At 40.9% G+C, this 22,428-nt stretch overlaps 1 protein-coding gene across 1 annotated transcript in view; it reads right to left on the bottom strand.

Annotated features, from left to right (window-relative positions):
* ano3 (anoctamin 3) overlaps positions 1-22,428 on the bottom strand; it is a 586,826-nt gene that overhangs the window by 154,561 nt on the left and 409,837 nt on the right. Inside the window, exons 12-13 of the mRNA XM_072272723.1 lie at positions 14,528-14,662; positions 6,116-6,212 (exon numbers count right to left, since the gene is read on the bottom strand). Of these exons, the coding sequence (XP_072128824.1) occupies positions 6,116-6,212; positions 14,528-14,662 (232 nt within the window). The remainder of the gene's footprint in view (positions 1-6,115; positions 6,213-14,527; positions 14,663-22,428) is intronic.

Here is a 22,428-nt window from a genome sequence, read left to right on the forward strand (position 1 = left end):
CATTGATTCTATCATGGTTTACTCTATTATGGATTTATACGGTATGTCCGCAATGAATCTCAAGGGTGTATATGTACTTTGATAATAAATTTACTTTAAACTTTGAATTTTCTCTGTTTGACACATCTTCATTTATTATCTACACATCCCTAATTCACAAGAGAAAACATACTCAATGATCCTCAATCACTGACTTTCCAAAAACACCAGCACTGTGGAAATAAAGGTGGAAGTACTGTTTGAATTCTAAGCCATGTGTAAAACACCTGCAAGATTGTAGAGATAAAATCCAGTTCCCAAAATCAAAGTGAATTTTTTTAATTTTAAATTTCAGTCAATGAAAACATAGTAGTCTTGCTTTTCAATATTTTTTTTTCAAAATTGTAAGAAAGAAATTAAACCTAACTTGTCAGCAGACGGAGTTCTTCAGCTGCACTGCCAGGATAATACAGGGCATTTGCCAATCGATAATGTACATAATGAAATAACAAGATTGAACATCGCAGGAAACCTCACCTGAATTCAAGCAATTATTTGACATGAGTATTTCTCCTCCAATTAAATATTAGCTACACTTTCATAACATGTTAATTATGGGATTATACTGCATTGTATTACAGTAACAGCAATGTACAATATGGTTAGGTAATGATATCAAGTGTGACAAAATTAATTGTAAAATTGCAAAAAATATAATTTGTATGTTGTGTAAATGCATAGATTTGATTGAAAAAAAGAAAGTAGAGAACTGCCTTAAGTGACGAGGGAATGAAAAGCTTTCAGTGGGGCCCATGTGTCCTTGTACATGAATCACTAAACTTAACATGCAAGTACCGCAAACAGTTAGGAAGGTGGGCAGTGTTTCAGCCCTTGCGGAAAGAGGATTCATGTACAGGAGTAAATACCCATTACTGTAGCTATATAGGAGCAGGACAGAGGCATTTAACAGATTCTTAGATAGGCACATAGATGATAGAAAAATGGAAGGTGATGTAGGAGAGAAGAATTGGATTGACCTTAAAGTAGATTAAAAGGTTGGCACGCTACCCTGGCCCAAATGGTCTGTACTGTGCTGGAATGTTCTATGTTTTATGAGAGACTTCACCATGGAGAATTGCCCATAGGTCTGGTTTCCCTCTCCAAGGAGGGCAACACTTGCATCACAGAGAGTTTACCAGATTGATTCCTGGGTTATCACGCCAATAGAGATTAACCAGTCTGTGTCTAGAATTTAGATGAATCAGAGATAATTTCACTGGAACATAGTTTTTTTATGCTTGAAAACAGAGATGATATTTCCCCTAGCTCGATATTTCAAAGCAAGAGCACAGTCAATGATGAGCAGGTCAGCCATTCAGGATAGAGTTGTGAAGCAATTTCTTTATCCACCGGATAATGAATCTTTGGAATTCTCTACCTGATAGCCACAGAGGCTTAGACTCTGAATACATTCACGACAAATATCAGTAAAGTTTTGTATACTAAGGAAATCAAATTTCATGGGACAAATACAAGACAGTAGCAGAAAGGTCAGTCATAATCATGTTGAATGGTGGAATGGGTGCAAGAGGTCATACATTCTCTTAATGGCAAGTTCCCATCCCCAATTGTGCTAATTCTTCATTTTCATCATTGTACAGTCAAAACATAGCCTCATCAAGCATGTTTGTGCTTTTCCTGTAGGTACAAATTAGATTGGCCACAAATACAGCATATATAGCCATCCAGCAGTGTAGTGACATCAGCACCAGACTTTGAGGCAAATAGTCTTGGGTTCAAATCCAGCCGGCTTCTTGGGTGCTTTCTGTTTGTGCTGGGCTAAGCATCAAGCTAGCAACTCAGCCTCGTAAAAGACAGACAAATACTATGGAAATGGCAAAAATGCCGCTCGATGTGCCACAAGATGCGAAAAAGAACAAGAAGAGCAGATATGAGGGATACTTAGGCAAAGTGTATCGAATATTTTAGATTACAATCACAAACTCTCTGAAGAAAAATATCAGAAGTTATGAAAATACATGGAGATTTTCAATATTAAGCAATATATATCAATATTCAATAAAATATATAACGTTGTAAGACAAAAATATTTGTTCTAGTGGTATCTGGTGAATTAGAAAAATAAATAAAATTGATAACATAATAACAATGCTAAAATGCTAAATTAGTGCCAGGAATTTGGTGATTACATCTGTTATTTATAGATTTTAATATGCATAATATTTGTACAGAGACAGGAAGCAATATTGCCCCAGATTATAACTATATAACCATATAACAACTACAACATGGAAACAGTCCATCTCAGCCCTTCTAGTCTGTGGGGAACTCTTACTCTCACCTAGTCCCACCGACCTGCACTCAGCCCATAACCCTCCATTCCTTTCCTGTCCATATACCTGTCCAATTTAACTTTTAAGTGACAACATCGAACCTGCCTCAACTACTTCTGCTGGAAGCTCGTTCCACACAGCTACCACTCTCTGAGTAAAGAAGTTCCCCCTCATGTTACCCCTAAACTTTTGCCCTTTAACTCTCAACTCATGTCCTCTTGTTTGAATCTCCCCCACTCTCAATGGAAAAAGCCTATCCACGTCAACGTTATCTATCCCCCTCATAATTTTAAATACCTCTATCAAGTCCCCCCTCAACCTTCTACGCTCTAAAGAATAAAGACCTAACTTGTTCAACCTTTCTCTGTAACTTAGGAGATGAAGCCCAGGCAACATTTTAGTAAACCTCCTCTGTACTCTCTCAATTTTATTGACATCTTTCCCATAATTCGGTGACCAGAACTGTACACAAGATTAACAATGTAATTCAACTTCCAGGAGTCTAAAGATCTTGATGTACTTGCTTCCATGACATTATGGTGTTGTACAAAGTGTAGACATCATTATGCTGGGTAATATTATCCTCTCCAATGTCCAAAATAAAGCCCATAAACATGGTGGACAGCAATGCAGTGTAACAATTATTGCACTATAGCCTCACTGTTCCAGGAATCCAGGTTCAACTCTGACCATGGATTCTGTCTACGTGATTTGCATTTTCTCCATGAGGCCATATTGGTTCCCTCCAGGTCTTCCCATATCCCAAAGATGTGCTGGAAGGTTAATGTCAGTGAATGTAGTGGGTAAATGGGACAGGTTTGCAGTGAGGATTGACCTGGATTTAGTGGACTCAATGAGTTATGGGTGTGCAGGCAGATCCAAGGAACACAAGTCCTAAGCAGGCATAAATATCTATTTCAAAACTGTGCATGATATTGTCTGGAGACTCATCTCTATTTCTATGCTTTGGCATCAAAGGGAAGGGGTCTAAAGTTGTAAAAAATGAGCAAGAACATCAAACAACCTTTCCTTCTGCAGTCCAAGCACTTGGACTGGATGGCTTGATGGCATTTGACCTTTAATGTGCATATGGTTCTCAGTAAACTTTACTTTCCCTCAGCAAGAGTGAAGGTATAATAGGCATAATAGTTTACAACTGAGAAAAGGGGGGCTGAGAAGAGAGGGAGCATTGACAACCAAAAAAATTGCATTTATGTCGCACTTTAATTTATTCCCAAAGTCCTCTATAACCTGTGACCTAATTGTGAAGCATAGATACTACTGTAAAGAGAAATTTCTTTAGCCCGGTTGGGGGGGGGTGAATCTGTGGAATACGTTGCTAGAAAGAGCTGTGGAGAACAAGTCACTGGGTATGTTTGAAGTGGAGGTGGGTAGGTACTTAATTACTAAGGGTGTCAAAGGTTATGGGTAGAAGGCAGGAAAATGGGGTTGAGAGAGAAAATAAATCAGCTATGACTGAACGGCAGAGCAGGCTTGGTGTGCCAAAAGGTCTAATTATCCTTCTCAGTCTTATGACGTTATGATGATGTAGGAAATATGCTCCTACAATGAGCTATCCAGTTATGATCAGACAATGCTCCTCAATTCTGTTTACAGAGGGTTAAGTACTGGGCAGAACATTGATGATATTCCATCCTTCCTTCAAACACTTCCATGAGAGCTTTATTTGCTGGAGAACTAACAAAACTCCCTGATAATCAGCCAGAAACTATACCTACAGGCTCCAGTAAAGTCACATGACAACACTGGTAGAAAAGAGTCTTTGGAGTATCTGGGCTAGCAGTCAGACCATCTGCTGTATGGATACCTGCTGATAAGACGCACCAAAGCAAGTGATTAAAATACAGTTGTCCACAGCTTGTAGCCTGTGTGTCTGGCCTTCCTTAACCCTCTAACCATTTAATCTTGGCATACTACCCTGAGTTGTGATGCACTTTGAATCCTTTTGAGAGTGTTGTGCTCCTGTGCCAGTGTTCTCCCCTTCTACTTATATTTTGCTCTGGCACGATTTTCCCTCTTCCTACAATGTGCCTTCATACCCCTGACATGGTAAAATTTTACAGCATGACACTTTAATAGGCAGAGTAAGTAGGTCACATACAAGTTGGATATTATACATGGAACATGGGCATTTGGGGAACTAGAATTACAGGTACAAAAATGCAGTAAAAATAGCAATGCCTAGTTGGTAAAAGAGCAAGATTATAAAGAAAAGATGCAAGCTAATTTTCAGAAAGATACAAAATAGATGTAGAATGAAAAAAGTTGTTTTCTGAACTTGTGTGGACACTTAATAAACTGTATACTGGTCTCCACATAATAACAATAAAAATCAAAATGGTGAGGGGGTATTGAATAAAAGGCTGTGCAAGTGGGTTTCAGAACTGAAGGGATATAATCTATTTGTAAAGCTGTACAGAAGGATAGTTGTGGCCAGGTGGAATGCATTAATATTTTGAAGGAGTTTGATAAAATTGATGCAAGCATAAACACTAGTAAATTTAACTAGAATCACTTTTTTTTCTGCATTTCATGTACTTTTAAGTAATAGTTTGATCTGGATCAATGAAAAGTTTTTAAAAAACAGAAACCATCTAAGACCAAATCCTAGTAATTTAATCAATTAAAGATAGAGAAACACTGCAGTGTTCTACTCCAGTTATAAATGGTTTAGTTTAAACTCAGGCTCACTTGGGGCTCCCATCTTCTGTTTAAATGAGACAAAACATCTTTTTAACATCTTTATAAGGAGCTTGTTATGTGCTCCCCATGACAGTGTAGGTTTCCTCTGGGTGCTCTGGTTTCCTCCCACATTCCAAAGACATGGGGGTTAGAGTGAGTAATTTGTGGGCATGCTACGTTGGCACCAGAAGCACAGAAACACTTACGGGCTGCCCTCCACACATGCTTAGACTGCGTTGGTTGCTGACGCAACTGACACATTTCATTGCACGCTTCCAATATACGTGTGACAAATAAAGCAAATCTTTAATTTTTTAGCATACCTTTGCCAGATTAATCTTCATAATGTTTCCCTTAATTTCCTAATGCATCTGCCGTATTAACAAATGCAGATGAGGTATTATACAATATTAAAATTTCACGCTGGCTTTGCAAGCCATTCATAATCAGAATGAGGAAGAATCATGTTTATTGATGCAAGTTGGCCATTTGATCCTTCAAGCTCATCCTGTTCTCCCTGTTAGAGCATGACTGCTCGAATTGCTAACTTCACCTGCAGATTTTGGTTTCCTAACCCATAATTCTATTATCAAACAAAATCTCCATCAATGGAAATTATTAGAGAGCCAAGGATTGAGGCCCGAGGGTTGAATCAGAAGTCTGGGGTCAAGGCCCACCGGCCAAAGCCAAGTAGCAGGTCTCTGTGCGCCCACAGGGGAAATTGAAGCCTAATGTCTGCAAACCCGAGTCTGGGTCCAAGTCTGCTGGAGGCTGGAGGCCTGCCCAGGGGTTACAGATCGGTGTACGTGTGTGGGTGGGAGGCAGGAATAGGGCTTGTTTTGTTGTTGTTGTTTTGTATTTTGGTGCCGAAAGGTGTGGCAACACTAGCAGGCTGCCCTGAGCACATGCTCGAGTGTGTTGGTTGTTAATGCAAACTACGGATATCATTATATGTTTCGGTGTACATGTGATAAACAAACTTGAATCTTGAAATCTTATTGCTTTAATATGCAAGCCGATATTTTCAGGACAATTGGGATAACAGAAGAATGAAGTAAATTGATCATAAAATGTGTTACCTTTGCATAAACACAACTTTCATTTAGCATCCAGTAGGAACAGTTACGCTCACACATTGGACACATTAGAGTTTTATTGGCTTCACAGATCTCTCTGCTGGAAAATGAAGATAAAATAAATAATTAGATACCATTTGATACACAATGTGATAAAAGTTCCAAAAATTTCCAGATCTCTGCTATTCCAGCTATCTATTCCCTTTCCTTAGTTCCTTTGTCTCCACCACACCTGTTCCCAGGATGGGGTTTTCCTTTCCAGGACATTGTAGATGTCCTCTTTCTTCAAAGAACGGGTTTCCCTTCCTCCACCATTGATGTTGCCTCACCCACATCTCCTCCATTTCCCAGATATCCATGCTCACCCCATCCTCCCACAGCCTTAGCAGTGATGGAGTTCTTCTTTTCCTCACCAACCACCTCATGAGCCTCTGCATCCAAAACATCATTTTCTTAACTTCCACCATATTCAATGGGATTCGACCACCAAATATATCTTCACCTCCCCCCCCCACCCCAATCTCAGCTCCCTCTGTGGTTCCCTTGTCCATTTGAACTTTCCCAGTAATTTCCCTCCCAGCACTTATCCCTGCAAATGGCAGAAGTGCTACACCTGCCCATTCACCTCCTCCTTCACTTCCATTCAGGGCTTCACACAGTCCTTCCAGGTGAGGTAATACTTCACTCGTGAACCTGTTGAAGTCACCTATTGTATCCGGTGCTCGCAATGCAGCTTCCTCTACATTGGTGAGACCCAACATAAATTGTCGAGCACCTCTGCTCCATCCTCAAAAAGCAGAATTTCCTAGTGGCCAACCATTTAAATTCCTCATTCCAGCATATCAGTCCATGTCCTTCTCTTCTGCCTCAATGAGGCCACTCTCAGGTAGGAGGAGCAACACCTCATATTCCGTCGAAGGAACTTCCAAGCTGATGGCATGAACGTCGATTTCTCTATTCCAGGTTTTTTTCCCCTTCCCATTTCCCCCTTTTTCTACTCCCTGCTCTGGCCTGTTACCTCTTCTCACCTGCCAATCAAGTCCGCCTGGTGTCCCTCCTCCTCCTCTTCCTTCCAAGGTCCACTCTCCTCTCCTATCAGATTCCTTCCTATCCAGCCCTTGGCCGTTTCCAATTATCATCTCCCAGTTTCTTACTTCAACCCCCCCGCTACATATTAAAGCTGTAAAAATCAAAGATATAAGTCTTACACTGGGTTTCCAAAGAAATTCCTGCATCAGTGAGAGATACCAGATGTACCTCAAAAGTGCTGGTATTGTTATCATCACATTCCAATTTGACATATCCTTAAATTTTAATTTAAAAAAATGAGAGTTGGATTAGGGAGCCCCAAATGTCCTAGAAAGAGGGTGCAGGGTAATCGTAGAGCTGATCTCATATAGTACAAGAAAGTACAAGACATGAGCTTACTGAATTAAAAACCCAGTATGCCAGAGAACAACAAAGTAGAAAAGAATAAAAAAAATTGAATAAAATATGGTAGTCATTAGATAAGAGCAAATCTGCATTTTACAATACTTGCTAGAACTGCCATTGCAGATTACAATAGTTAAATACTTGCTTGTGGATTTCTGATAAATTAACTCAGACAGTTAGGATTGAATTAGATAAAAATGAGTTGCAATAGAAATAGATACAACTCTAACTTATTTGTTCAAAGTTTGCTAGATAATTTTATGATTCCAGTCTTTACTGTAAGTGTATTTGTGCATATGAGATCAGCCAGCTATATGACAAGATGGCACCAGTGACCAACGGTGACATGTTGCAGACAGCTCAGAAAACTACAAGAGACCCTACTTCTTCTGAACTTTAATAGGTTGCTGCCTGTAATTCCCTTTTTAAGGATATACTTTTGAACCAACTAAATGATCTGGCACTTTTGCGACTACCTGGGGCATTTAGCGAACCAGACTCTCGAGAGTGCCATCACGGGGGGTGGAGGCTGCATCGATGCCTGCTGGCAGAACACGATGTCATGGTCGGCTCCATTACTCTGCACTGATTAAAGCGTCAAGCAAGATTGAAATCGTTGAGGGTAAGTGTGGAAAACAAACTGGTGTTCAGTGCGACTTGCCTGCGTTTGACCAGTCTTCCTCTCTCCTCACTTCTACCATCGGGCGGGGAAGTGCAGGAGTGTTGGATCCTCACGGCCAGATTCGGGAGCAGTTGTTGCCCTACAGCTTATTGGGCTTCTCTTGCCGCAACGCTGAACAGGCTCCACATCTGTGGGCTCCGTTTTGGGGACTCGGCGGTTCATGATTCTTGTGTTTTTTGTTGATTTTTAAAATTATTTACGTGATTTGATCAAGGCGCTTCAGCGCAGAATCGACTCTGCCGCTGTGGATTTCAAGCAATGAATGGGCTCCATTGCTGTGACCTGTAGCCATCAGGCTCCAGGGCAGGTTTCACTCGCCTCAGTGCTGAACTGGCTCCGTGGCTGCTGACTCACCCTTGGGGACTTTGCAGTTAAAGTTCTGAGTGTTATTTGCTAACTTTTATATTGCTTGCACAATTTGTTCTTTTTGTCACACATTGGGTGTTTGACGATCTTTGTTGTGTGGGTTTTTTTAATGCATCCTAATGTGATTCATTGTTTTGTGGCTGCCTGCAAGAGGATGGATCTCAAGATTGAATACGGTATAATACTTTGATAATAAGTGTGCTTTATTAGTGTGGGCACGTGGCCAAGTGGTTAAGGCCTTCGACTAGCGACCTGAAGGTCGTGAGTTCGAGCCCCAGCCAAGGCGGCGTGTTGTGTCCTTGAGCAAGGCACTTAACCACACATTGCTCTGCAACGACACTGGTGCCAAGCTGTATCGGCCTTTGCCCTTCCCTTGGACAACACTGGTGTCGTGGAGAGGGGAGACTTACAGCATGGGCAACTGCCGGTCTTCCATACAACCTTGCCTAGGCCTATGCACTGGAGAGTGAAGACTTTCCAGGCGCAGATCCATGGTCTCGCAAGACTAACGGATGCCTTTTTATAAATGTGCTTTGAATGTTGAACTATAAATGCCATTAAAATATCAGAATTATTCTCCCCAAAAACCTCTTGTTCTCAGTCTTTAAAGGTGCCCTAAAGTTGATAATCTGTGCCTAACCAACAGTAGCTTCACTGAACTTGGAAACATAGAACATGTATCATTAGGAATTGGTGAGAGAAATACCATGGATGTACTTCAGGGAAAAAAACGATAAGCATGGGGGGAGGAGAGGGTTGTGCTTCTAGAAAAGTTTGATGAGTTAAGAGATGGAAGAGGCTAATTTAGCATTTAACATTTGGGGCAAATGACTAGCAATCTCTTGTAAAGTTACTGCAATTTCATATCTAAATCCTGCAGAGGGTGACTGAAAATAGCTTGTAAGCTACCAATCTCACTCACTTCTAATTTATGTCTGAGTTTGCCATTGGTCTATAATGTTCAAAGCTGAAAGTACACACATATCAGAATCAGGTTTAATATCACCAGCATATGCCATGAAATTGTTCACTTTGCAGCAGTTGTACAATGCAATACATAATAAATAGTAGGGACAAAAATTGTGAATTATGGTAAAAATGTATACTAAATAGTTATGTAAATAAGTAGTGCAAAAATAGAAATTAAAAAGGTGTTGCGGTAGTGTTCATGGGTTTAATATCCATTCAGAGATCGGACGGCTGAGGGGAAGAAGCTGTTCCTGAATTACTGAGTGTGTGTCTTCCTGGTATTAGCAATGAGAACAGGGCAATGAGACCTGGGTGATGAGGGTCCTTAATGATGGATGCCGTCTTTTTGCGGCACTGCTCCTAGGAGGTGGCCTGCATACTACGGAGGCTAGCGCTCATGAGGGATCTGACTGTTTACGACTTTCTGCAGCTTACTTCGATCCTGTGCAGTCGCCCCACCCACTCCCATACCAGACGGTGATGCAGTCAGTTAGAGTGCTCTCCACAGTACATCTGAAGAAATTTTCGAGTGCTTTTGGAGGCATACCAAATCTTTTCAACTTGTTAATGAAATATAACCACTGTTGTGTCTTCTTTGTAGCTGTATCCATATGTTGGTTCCAGGTTAGTTCCTCTGAGATATTGACACCCAGGAATTAGAAATTTCTCTCTTTCCACTTCTGATCCCTCTATGAAGACTGGTGTGTGTTCCCTCATCTTACCCTTTCTGACATCCATAATCAGTTATTTGGTCTTATGGACGGTGAGCGCAAGGTTGTTTTCTCGCCACCTAGCTGATTTACCTCACTCCTCTATGCCATCTCGTCACTGTCTGAAATTCTGCCAACAATGGCTGCATCATCAGCAAATTTATAGATGGCATTTGAGCTGTGCCTAGCCACACAGTCATAGGTGTAGAGAGAGAGGAGAGCAGTGGGCTATCGGTTGGCAAGTCAAATTTCCAGCTGCAAAGGGAGGTAAAGAGGCCCAAGTTCTAGAGCTTTTTGATCAGAACTGTAGGAATGATTGTGTTACAGTAAATACTGAGCTGTAGTCAATCAACAGCATTCTGACATGGGTATTTATGTTGTCCAGATGATCCAAGGTCACGTGAAGAGCCAATGAGATTGTTTTCACCATAGACCTACTGTAGTGATAGGTAAATTGCAGGCGGTCCAGGTCCTTGCTGAGCGACGAGTTAGTTCTAGTCATAACCAACCCCTCAAAGTACTTCATCACTGTAAGCACTACTGAATGATATAGATCACCACATACTACCCTGAGATTCATTTTCTTGCAGGCATCCACAGTAGAATAAAGAAATACAATAGAATCAATGGAAAACTACACACAATCAAAGATTAACAAATAACCAATGTGTAAATGAAGACAATCTGTGTAAATACCAAATAAATAAATAGCACTAAGAACAAAAGTTGTAGAGTCCTTCAAATTGAGTCCATAAGTTGTGGAATCAGTTCAGATTTGAGGTGAGTGAAGTAATCCCCACCGGTTCAAGAGCCGGTGAAGGATTGGTTGGAAATCTCTTGCATAAGTGCAACTTCACTAGAGTGAAGAGCAAGGAAACTTTTCTGCTGTGCCAGGTGCATAGTACCTGTGAACTACCTGGAATCTGCAAAAATGACAGTGGCCTCCAGTTACGGGGTGAATTTAGAATCAACATAGTGCAAAACGTGAATTGTTTTCAGGTCTTTTTACTGATTCAAGTCTGTGATAAATATGAGATTATAGATTAAGAACTAAAAAGGTGGAATTTGCTTTGAAAGGGTAATAGTTTTGAGTAACAATGCAACATAAAAGATCACTGAAGCATATATGATGCAGATTTCTTTTGAATCCATTGACAAGTTTCAGGATCAGAATCAGGTTTAAAATCGTCAGCATATGTCGTGAAATTTGTTAACTTTGCAGCAGGAGTACAATGCAATATATGATAAATATAGTAAAATAAAACTGAATTACAGTAAGTATATATACAGTGGTGCTAGAAAGTTTGTGAACACTGTAGAATTTTCTCTATTTCTGCATAAATAAAAGGAGGAGAAGATGGCGACGGTGAATGAATGATATCTGTAATCTGTCAAGTAGGGGACTGTGCACAATTCTGATTTGATGGAGATGGATGTGAGAGTACGGAGGAACATCTGGAAAACTTCTGAAATGCCCGCTTCGCTGCCGCTGCTACTGTGTGGTAACCAGAATCTCCAGAGCAGAAGGCCCCGAAATCCTCGGCTTTGCGTGTTTCAGCAGCCGGGGTGAGGTCGAAGGCGCTCGGCGGAGGATGGCGCTCGGGAGGTTGTATCGGAGGGGCTGGTTGGAGGCTCGAAGTTTTCGGACGGACGGGCTCAGTGTCGGCTGCGGTCGGCTGCTTCCAAGGCATCAGCAAGTTGATGGTGCCTGGAGGTTTATGGCAGGGAGTTTCTCCCTTTTGCCGCCTGCTATCGGGGACTTGGGAGTCAATCGACTCAGGGACTTTGAGACTGTTTTTTCCATGCCCATGGTTTGTTCTTCATCAAATTATGGTATTGTTTTGCACTGCTGTAACTATACGTTATAATTATGTGGTTCTGTCAGCGTTAGTCTTTGGTTTGTCCTGTTTTCTGTGATATCACTCCAGAGAAACATTGTATCATTTCTTAATGCATGTATGCATTTCTAAATGACAATAAAAGAGGACTGAGTGTTCTGATAATCTAAAATATGACCTAAAATGTGATCAGCTCTTCACATAATTCCTAAAGCTAGATAAAGAGAACCCAATTAAACAAATAACTCAAAAACATACCTGTTCATTTACTTATTGAGAAAGATGATCCAATGTTATATGTATTTGTTGGAAAAAATATGTGAACCTTTGCTTCCAGTAACTGGTGTGACCTCCTTGTACAGCAGTAACTTCAACCAAACGTTTCCAGTAACTGTTGATCAGTCCTGCACTCAGCTTGGAAGAATTTTAGGCCACTCCTCCTTACAAAACTGCTCCAACTCTGAGATGTTAATGGGCTTCCTTGCATGAACTGCTTGCTTCAGGTCCTTCCACAGCATTTCTGTAGGATTAAGGTCAGGACCTTGATTCGGCAATTCCAAAACACAAATTTCCTTCTTCTTAAACCATTTTGTTGTTGATTTACTCTTATCCTTTTGAACATTGTTTTGTTGCTATATTCAACTTCTATTAAGCTTCACATGTCAGACTGCTACCCTGACATTCTCCTGTAAAATATCTTAATACAATTTTGAATTATTTGCTCCATCAATGATTACAAGCTGTCCAGGCCCTGAGGCAGCAAAGCAGTCCCAAACCATGCTTCACAGTTGGGGTGAGGCTTTTGTGTTGGTGTGCAGTCATTTTCCTCCAAACATAGCAATGTGCATTTCTGCCAGAAAGTTCAACTTTTGTCTCATCTGTCCACAGAACATTGTTCTAGAAGCATTGTAGAACATCCAAGAAGTCTTTTGCAAACTTGAGAGGTGCAGCAATGTTTTGTTTTTGTGACTTCCTCCATTGTGTTCTTCCATGAACACCAATCTTTTTCAGTGTTTTTGTTATAGTGAGCACATGAACAGAAACTTTAGCAAGTTTTTGAGAATTCTACAGGTCTTTTCCTGTTACCCTTGGGTTCTTTTTCAGCTCCTTCAGTATTGCATGTTGTGCTTTGGCGTGATCTTTGCAGGATGCCCACTCCAAGGGAGGGTAGTAACAGTACTGAGTTTCCTCCAATTGTAGACAATCTCTCTTACTGTGGACTGATGAACACTCAGGTCTTTAGAAATGTTTTGTAGCCTTCTCCAGCTTCATGCATTTCTACAATAATTCTAATGAGGTCCTCTGAAAGTTGTTTTGATTAAGGCATGCTGCACATAACAGATCTTTCCGGAGAAGAGCAGGCTCTGTCAATAACTTGACTTTGTGTGTGCGTGTGTGTGTATTTTCCAGGACAGGGCACCTCTACAACCACACCTCCAATCCCATCTCATTGATTGGAACACCTGACTCCAAAACATAGCAATGTACAAAGCATTACCCCAGAGGATTACATACCTTTTCTAACAAGTATATGTAATACCAGATCATTTTTCTCAATAAATAATTGAATAAATATAATGTTTTTGTATTATTTATTTAGAATCATAGAAATCTACAGCACATTCGGCCCACAATGCTGTGCTAACCATGTACTCTAGAAAATGCCTAGAATTACCCTACCGCAATGCCCTCTATTTTTTCTAAGCTCTATGTCTCTTAAAACACCCTATTGTATCCACCTCTACAGCTGTCGCTGGGAGTGCATTCCACACACCCACCACTCTGTGTTAAAAACTTATCTCTGACATCCCCCTTGTACTTACTTCCAAACTATACCCCCTCAATGTAGCCACTTCAGCCCTGGGAAAAAGCCTCTGGTGATCCACACGATCAATGCCCCTCATCATCTTATACACCTATATCAGGTCACCTCTCATCCTCCATCGCTCCAATGAGAACAGGCCATGTTTTCTCAACCCATTCTCATAAGGAATACTCTCCAATCCAGGCAACGTCCTTGTAAATTTCCTCTACACTCTCACTATAGTATCTACATCCTTCCTGCAGTGAGGTGAGCAGAACTAGGTGAACTATTATGCATAAATAGAGACAATTCTACAGGGTTCACAAACTTTCTAGCACAATTGTATATATATATTAATTAGTTAAAATTAAATAAGCAGTGCAAAGACAGAACTTAAAAAGAAAGTAGCAAGGTAGTGTTCATGGGCTTCTGGAGACCAAGAGGGAGATGGCAAAACAAAATTTGTCGATGAAGAACCAGACAAGGCATTTTTACATTGCCTTAAACCTTCTGCTTGGAGATCAAAATCCACTGTTCACAAAGTTCAAATATTAATAAAACACAGGTATGAAATGTTCTTTGGAAAGCTGAAGAACTGCAATGTTCACCTACCTGACTTGGCTGTGGTCGGCTGTAAGTAATCCATAAAGAAATACAAGCACCCCAACCAGGGCAGCAGGGATAAGCATCCCGGTGTACCATCCCAACCAGGCAAAGTACAGGCCAATCTTCTCACCAAAGTATCGCCTACACAGAGTGAGGCAAAAGCATTAGCATGGCTTAACACTCTACTGTGTTCTTCTGTAAAATTCACTGGAGATCTATTTACTTTAAAAGGGCATTAAACATTGAATATTCAACTTTACATTAAAAAAAGGTTTAAAAATGTATTCAGATTGGTGCTGTTAAACATATTATACAGATGTGTCTGCTTTCTCCCTTTGAATGAACATCAAGGGCAGCATAAAACTTGCTGATGTGACTATCTGGCACACCTAGTCCTACTAACGGAGATGAACTTCCAGACAATGGTATGGTCAAAATCTAAAATAATGTTGCTCACAACAATAACATCCTGAAGTATTTTTTTCAATAATTAAGTTGAACAATCATCGAGCATTTATCCCCTTTTGAGGAAGGAAATATTACAATCGCGAAAGACTGTGGAACCTCAATGTACACAGTATTAGAGATCTGTGACATCAGTCAACATCTGCTAGATTGGCTCTTTACTAATTATGACATCAAACGGTTCACTGGGATAAGTTTCACAAGATTAGGAGACATTGGACAAACTTGCATTGTTTCCTCATGAGCATTGGGAGGCTGAGGGGCAAGCAGATCAAATGATACCTAATTATGAGAGGTATAAACAGCGTAGACCCTCAGCATTTTTTCCCCAGGATGGAAATATCAAACACTAAATGGCATAAATTTTAGAGAGAGAAAGTCTTGAAGGAAATTTATCTGACAAGATTTTTTTTTTAAACACAGGAAGTGACAGGTGCCTGAAATCTTTTGCCAGGGGACATGGAGGAAGCAGGTGTGATAGGAATGTTTAAAAGGCATTTAGACAGACATGTGAACAGGCAGGGAATTGAGGGATATGGAATATGTGAAAGCATTGTGAGCATTTAAATTGGCATCGTGTTTGGCACACATCACAGGAGGGGTCTGCTCCTGTGAGGAATGTTCTTTTCGTTTTAAGGTGAATTTTCAATCCATCAGATCCATGCCATTTCCCAAAAGAACAATTCCATCAGTCTTATAACCTACTCTTTTTATTTTCTTGGAATTTTGTCCAAAAACTATCACAACTTTGATTTTTCTTAGCCACTCACCGATATAAATTACAGTGGCCAGTTACCTACCAATGTATCTTTGGGATGTGTGAGAAAACTAGAATTATCAGTTGAAATACATGAAGTCTCAGTGAGAACATGCAAATTCCACGCAACGAGTTCCCAAGGGCTGGCGTGAACCTGAGTCCGTGGAGACATAAAGGAGCAGTGCGAACTGCTACACCACTGTGATGGATCACTGTTTTTTAAGGGAATTGCACAGAATGCACCACTGTAATCTTGTGGAATTATTACACCATTATTTTTAGACAGGCAGTTACAAAGTCCCTGCACACTGACTCTGCTTAAATACTGCAGAGTCCAGCTGAAATCCAACCATTTTTCAGCATCATCATCTTCAGCTGTAACAAATGAATGTCCTTCTAGAGTTCTACATTGCCAAGTGTCTGAGTGCTTAGCTACTCTTCAAGATTTACAATTGCAAAAAGAATTTAGTTTCTTAGATCTTTACTTCATTATGAACCTTAATTTAGAATATAAAATGCAACAGCACAGTATATGTCCTTCAGCTCACAATGTCGTGCTGACCTTTTAACTTACTCTAGGATCAATTAAACCCAACCCTTCTACAAAGCCCTCCAATTTTTCTATCATCCATGATCCATGAATTTAGCATAATGTCTTTTAAAAAGTCAGTGTAAATGTGTAAAATATCTGTGCCTCTGATTGCAAAGGCAATGCCTAAGCAATCAAAGATAGAGACTAAATATTACGAGTTGAAAATAGTCAGGTATGCCCTTAAATCCCCTTTCAAAGTTCAAAGTAAATTTATTATCAATATACATATATGTCACCACATACAACCTTGAGATTCATTTTCTTGCAAGCATACTCAATAAGTCTATAATAAAATAATAATCATAATCGAATCAACTTGGATGTTTGACCAGTGTGCAAAAGACAAAAATACTGTGCAAATACCAAAAGGAAAGAAATTATAATAATAAATAAATCAGCAATAAATAGAGAACATGAGATGAAGAGTCCTTGAAAGTGAGTCCACAGATCGTGGGAACAGTTTAGTGTTGGGCAAGTGAAGTTGAGAGAGGTTATCCCTTTTGGTTCAAGAACCTGATGGTTGAGGGGTAATGACTGTTCCTGAACCTGGTGGTGTGAGTGCTGGGGCTCCTGTACCTTCCTACTGATGTGATGGCAGCAGGAAGAAAAGAGAATCTCTTGGGTGGTGGGGGTCCCTGATGATAGATGCTGCTTTCCTGCTATGTTTCACATAGGTGTGCTCGATAGTGGGGAGTGTTTTATTTGTGTTTGTCCAGTCAACAAAATATTGGTCTGATTGTTGGACTTAATTCCATTTTTCTCACAAGCCAATTCATCTACAGTCTAAGTTCTGCCAGACTCCATGAGGAATTTTCCCTCCAGCCACTGAGAAGACATTAAGTCTACACGTACAACTGTCACTGAAGACATCCACTCCTCTGCCCGACACCACCTGATCTTGCTGCTCTACTGTCAGACAGCTTCACTCACTGTGGGGCAGTAGCTGCACGGCTGTCTCTCAGCTTCTACTTGGTGTATTCTTCCAGTGACTACATGGCTTTCCTCCAGATTTCATCCCACATCAGAAGGACGTGCACGTTAGTAGGTTGGTTGCTAGCAATTACAACAGTGCTGTAAGTTACCCCTGGTTGGTAGGTAAATGGTAAAATTTGGGTTTCGTTCAGTCTACAGCATAGAAGTAGGCCCTTTAGCCCATCTAGAAACATAGAAACATAGAAAAAATAGGTGCAGGAGTAGGCCATTCAGCCCCTCGAGCCTGCACCGCCATTCAGTACGATCATGGCTGATCATCCAACTCAGAACCCTGTACCAGCCTTCCCTCCATACCCCCTGATCCCTTTAGCCACAAGGGCCATATCTAACTCCCTCTTAAATATAGCCAATGAACTAGCCTCAACTGGCCTCAATCTAGTCTGTGCTGAACTGTTATCCTTAGAAACCTGTTCTGTGCTCATTCATGACACTATAAAACCTCCACATTTCACAAGGCTGTAGAGCACTACAGCAGAGAAACAGGCCTTTCAGCCCATCTAGATGTGTCAAACTGCTATTTCCTAGTCCCATAGATAATCAGAAAGAAGTACAGCTTGATAGGTTAATTGCAGGGAATTGTAACAGTTTGGGACTACTGTGATATGCCCCTAGTTTGCAGGTAAATGGAAAAATCATGGAGAGAGGCAGGGTTTGGAAAAATGTGGGGAGAATAAATTGGGATTAACATGCATTAACTGTAAATTGGTGCTAGTTGGTTGGTACAAACTCAGGGGCGGAAGGGACAATTTCTGTGTTGAGGGGCTCCATGACTCTAGATTGAGAGAGGATAAACGGCAGCAAGAGTTATCACCTTCCCTCGCCTCTTCCAAGCTTGTAAAATAATAGTCACTTTCTATCAACATGGAAAGATCTCAAAGCCAATATGTTACATCACATTAACCTCTAAAAGAATGAAAGTGAAAGCAAAGCTAATTCATCCTCAGCTCAATAAACGTGACAACTGGCGGAATAACCTTGAATAAAACTGTGGGAGGATAAACATATGTCATTGTGCTGGCCCTGAGGCTTATACAATGAGTATGTAAAGGTTCATAAGCAATGCATTACTGATGACTTCTCAGGGGTGTACGTATGAACATAATTGCTGCGGAGCTAATCAAGTTCAGACCAGCCCTCACGGTGTTCAGAAGATGCAAAATAACTCACAAACAATTCTATGTCTCCATCATGTCCAATTGGTCAGAATTTTATTGCTCTATGAAACTGATTCAAATCAACTCTATTTATAAAATAACATCAGAGATGTATATTACTTTGCAACCTCAGCCATTGTAATGTAGGTGGAGAAATGACGGCAAAAATAGACAGAGCACATGTCAACACATAAATCACTCAACCACACCATAGCCTCACAGTGCAGGACATGAGTCCTTCATACTAACAAATAATATTTATCTTATTCGGGGAGGTTTAAACTCTTGCAATAAATAGCAGAATTTGCAAATTTTGAAGATCACTATAACATTTAGTTTACACCAACAGCTTAGCGCTCAATGTCAGTAAGACTAAGGAAATGAAGAGAAAAAAGTTAAGTGGGAGTGGGATGGAGAATTGAACCTTGGCAACCGGAAGCTTGTGGAGTGTTGCACAAATTCACAGCTGATTTTTTTCAGTCTAGTTATCACCACATCACAAGTACTGAATGCAAAACCCCAAACTGGAAGAAGCCCATCGCTGGTTCATCTAGGAGTACACTCTGGGTCCCAAGATGGAACATGAGATAAGGGTGTTGCACCTTCTATGGCAGCTGTTAAAATGCCATGAGAAGGAGACCGGTGGGTAGACAGGGAACAGCAGGCCAGAGGGAATGGCTCCTTTGGAATGCTGAGAAAGGAAGGCAGCATTGATGGCCTGGTTGTGGAGGTGGAGGCTGCAGGAGCTGGAGAGAAATTTCACATCCTTTTAAGATGAGGACAAAGGGAATATCATCCTTGCTCTCACAGTGAGGATAGAGGGTAACAGCCAAACTATGAGAAACAGACGAGCAGCAGCTTCTTTTTTGATCGGCTTTGTACGGGCCAAGACATGTCCTATGAATTGGATTTAGTTTTTCAAGGAGGTGATGAAGGTTAATAATCAAGGTAGAACAGGGAATGTTGCCTACATGGATTTTAGTAAGGCATTTCACAATGTCCCTTATTGGAGGCTCATCTATAATATTAAGATGCATGGGATCCATAGTGAATTTGCTATTTGGATTCTGAATTGGTTTGCCCACAGATGCCACAGGGTAGTGGTTGATGGGATTTACTCTAGTTGAAGGTTTGTGACTAGTGGTATTCTACAGGGATCTGTATCGGGACCTCTGTTATTTGTGATATACTTTATATAAATGACCAGTATGAAAAACTTCGATGGGTGGGTAGTAAGTTCACAGTCAATATGAAGTTTGGTGGTGTTGTGGGTAGTGTAGACAACTGGCAAAGAATATAGTGGATACAGATCAATTGCAGATATGGGCAGAGAAATGGCAAATGAAGTTTAGCCAACAAAAGTGAAGCGTTGCATTTTAGGATATCAAATATATAGGAGTATACTATTAATGGAAAGACCCTTAAAGGTGTTGATGCCCAGAGAGATCTTGGGGTCCAAGTTCACAGCTGCCTGAAAGTGGCTACATAGGCTGGTAGGGTTGATAAGTAGGCATATGGTATGCTTGCCTTTATTGGTCAAGGCACTGAGTTCAGCAATCTGGAAGTTATGTTGCAGCTTTACAGAACTCTAGTTAGTCTGCATCAGGAGCATTGTACACACCTCTGGTCACCCCATTATAGGGAAGAGGTTGAGGCTTTGGAGAAGGTGCAGAGGAGGTATAGCAGGATGTTGCCTGGACTAGAGGGTCTGTGCTATAACGTTAGGTTGGACAAACTTGTGCTGTTTTTCTGTAGCGGCAGAAGGCTGGGGGGGAGAACTGCTAGGTATATAAGATTATGAGAAGCACAGATATAGCAGACAGCCGGTATCTTTTTCAACACACACAAAATGCTGGAGGAACTCAGCCGGTCAGGCAGCATCTTTGGAAATGTATAAACAGTCGACATTTTGGGCCAAGCCCGTTTTTCAGGACTGGAAAAGAAGGGAGAAGCCACTAGAGTAAAAAGCCAGTATCTTTTTCCTAATGTGAAAATATCTAAGACCAGAGAGTATGCATTTAAGTTGAGAGGAGGTAAGTTCAGAAAGAAGAGTGGTGCAAGTTGATTGCTTTTCTACACAGAAAACTGGTGGATGGTCTAATGCACTGCCTGGGGAGGTTCTGGAAGCAAAGATGATAAATGTGTTCAAGACAGGCACATGAATGTGTAGAGATGGAAGGATACTGACAATGTGTAGACAGAGTGATTGGTTTTGTTGGGTACTTGGTTACAGATTTATTTAGTTTGGCACAGCATTGTATCTGAAGGCTTGTTCCTGTGCTTCACTGCTCTGTGTCCTAATTGCCAAAAGTCCAATCAATCTCAACAATTCCCACGATCATGTTCACTACACACCCTTGCACCCTGCTTTCTCCAAGCACTGCATTCCATTCTCACAGTTCCTCCATCTCCTTCAAATCCATTCTATTGATGAGACTTTCCACACTAACTCTTGTGATGTCTCCCCTTTTTACTTTGGAAAGACGGATAACTCAGGGCATGGATCAATACCTGGAATTATGATTCTGCAGCCATTAGTGAAACTTGGTTGCAGGAGGGGCAGGATAGTCAATGTTGTTCCATTGTTCTGCTGTTTAAAAAAGGCTCTAAACAGAAGCCAGGAAATTATAGGCTGGTGCGTCTGACATCAGTTGCGGAAATTTCATTGAAGGTATTCTAAGGGACCAGGTATATAAATATTTGGATAGACATGGACTGAGTCAGGGTAGTCAGCGTGGCTTTGTGCGTGGTAGGTCATGTCTAATCAATCTTGTAGAATTTTTCGAGGAAGTTACCAAGAAAATGGACGAAGGCAAGGCAGTGGATGTTGTCTACATGGACTTTAGCAAGGCATTTGACAAGGTCCTGCACAGGAGGCTGGTCAAGAAGGTTCAGTAACTCGGCATTCAGGATGAGGATGTAAATTGGATTAGACATTAGCTTTGTGAGAGTAGCGAGACAGTGGTAGTAGAGGCTTGCCTCTCTGACTGGAGGCCTGTGCCCAGAGGTGTGCCTTTGTTGTTTGTGATAATGTGGTTAAATGGATCAGCAAATTTGCAGATGACACCGAGATTGGGGGTGCAGTGGACAGCTTTCAGAGGGAGCTGCATCAGCTAGAAAAATGGGCTGAAAAATGGCGTACAAGTGCGAAGCTTTGCACTTCGGTTGGCCCAACCAGAGTAGGTCTTACACAGTGAACAGTAGGGCACTGTTGAATGTGGTAGAATAAAGGGATCAGGAACACAGGTACAAAATTTGTTGAAAGTGGCATCACAGGTTGATAGGGTTGTAAAGAGAATATTTGGCACGTTAGCTTTTATAAATCAATGCATTGAATACAGAAGGTAGAGTGTTATGTTGAAGTTGTATAAGATGTTGGTGAGGCCTAATTTGAAGTGTGTGCGCAGTGTAGCTCACCTACCTACAGTAAAGAAGGTTGAAAGAATGCAGGAAAAAAATCACAAGGATGTTGCCTCAGTTTTTAAGAAAGATTGAATAGGTTAGGAGATTCTTTAGAATGTAGAAGATTGAGAAGAGATTTGATAGAGGGATACAAAATTATAGGGGTCTAGATAGGGTAAATGCAAGCAGGCTTTTTCCACTGAAGTTGGGTGGGACTACAACCAGAGGTCATGGGTTAAGGGTGAAAGGTGAGAAGTTTAAAGGGAAATGAGGAGAAACTTCTTCACTCAAAGGTTTATGAGAGTGTGGAATGAGCTGCCAACACAAGTGGTGCATGCGAGCACGATTTCAAGAGAAGTTTGGATAGGCACATGGATAGTAGGGATATGGAGGACTATGGTCCTGATACAGGTCAATGGGAGAAGGCAGTTTAAATGGTTTCAGCATGACTAGATAGGCTGAAGGGCCTGTTTCTGTACTGTACTTCTCTATGAAGTACCTTAAGTGTGCCTTCCCCTCTATCATAAAGATCATCAGGCTCTCA

Source organism: Mobula birostris, chromosome 11 (genome assembly GCF_030028105.1).
Source record: "Mobula birostris isolate sMobBir1 chromosome 11, sMobBir1.hap1, whole genome shotgun sequence".
In the NCBI taxonomy this organism is placed as follows: domain Eukaryota; kingdom Metazoa; phylum Chordata; class Chondrichthyes; order Myliobatiformes; family Myliobatidae; genus Mobula; species Mobula birostris.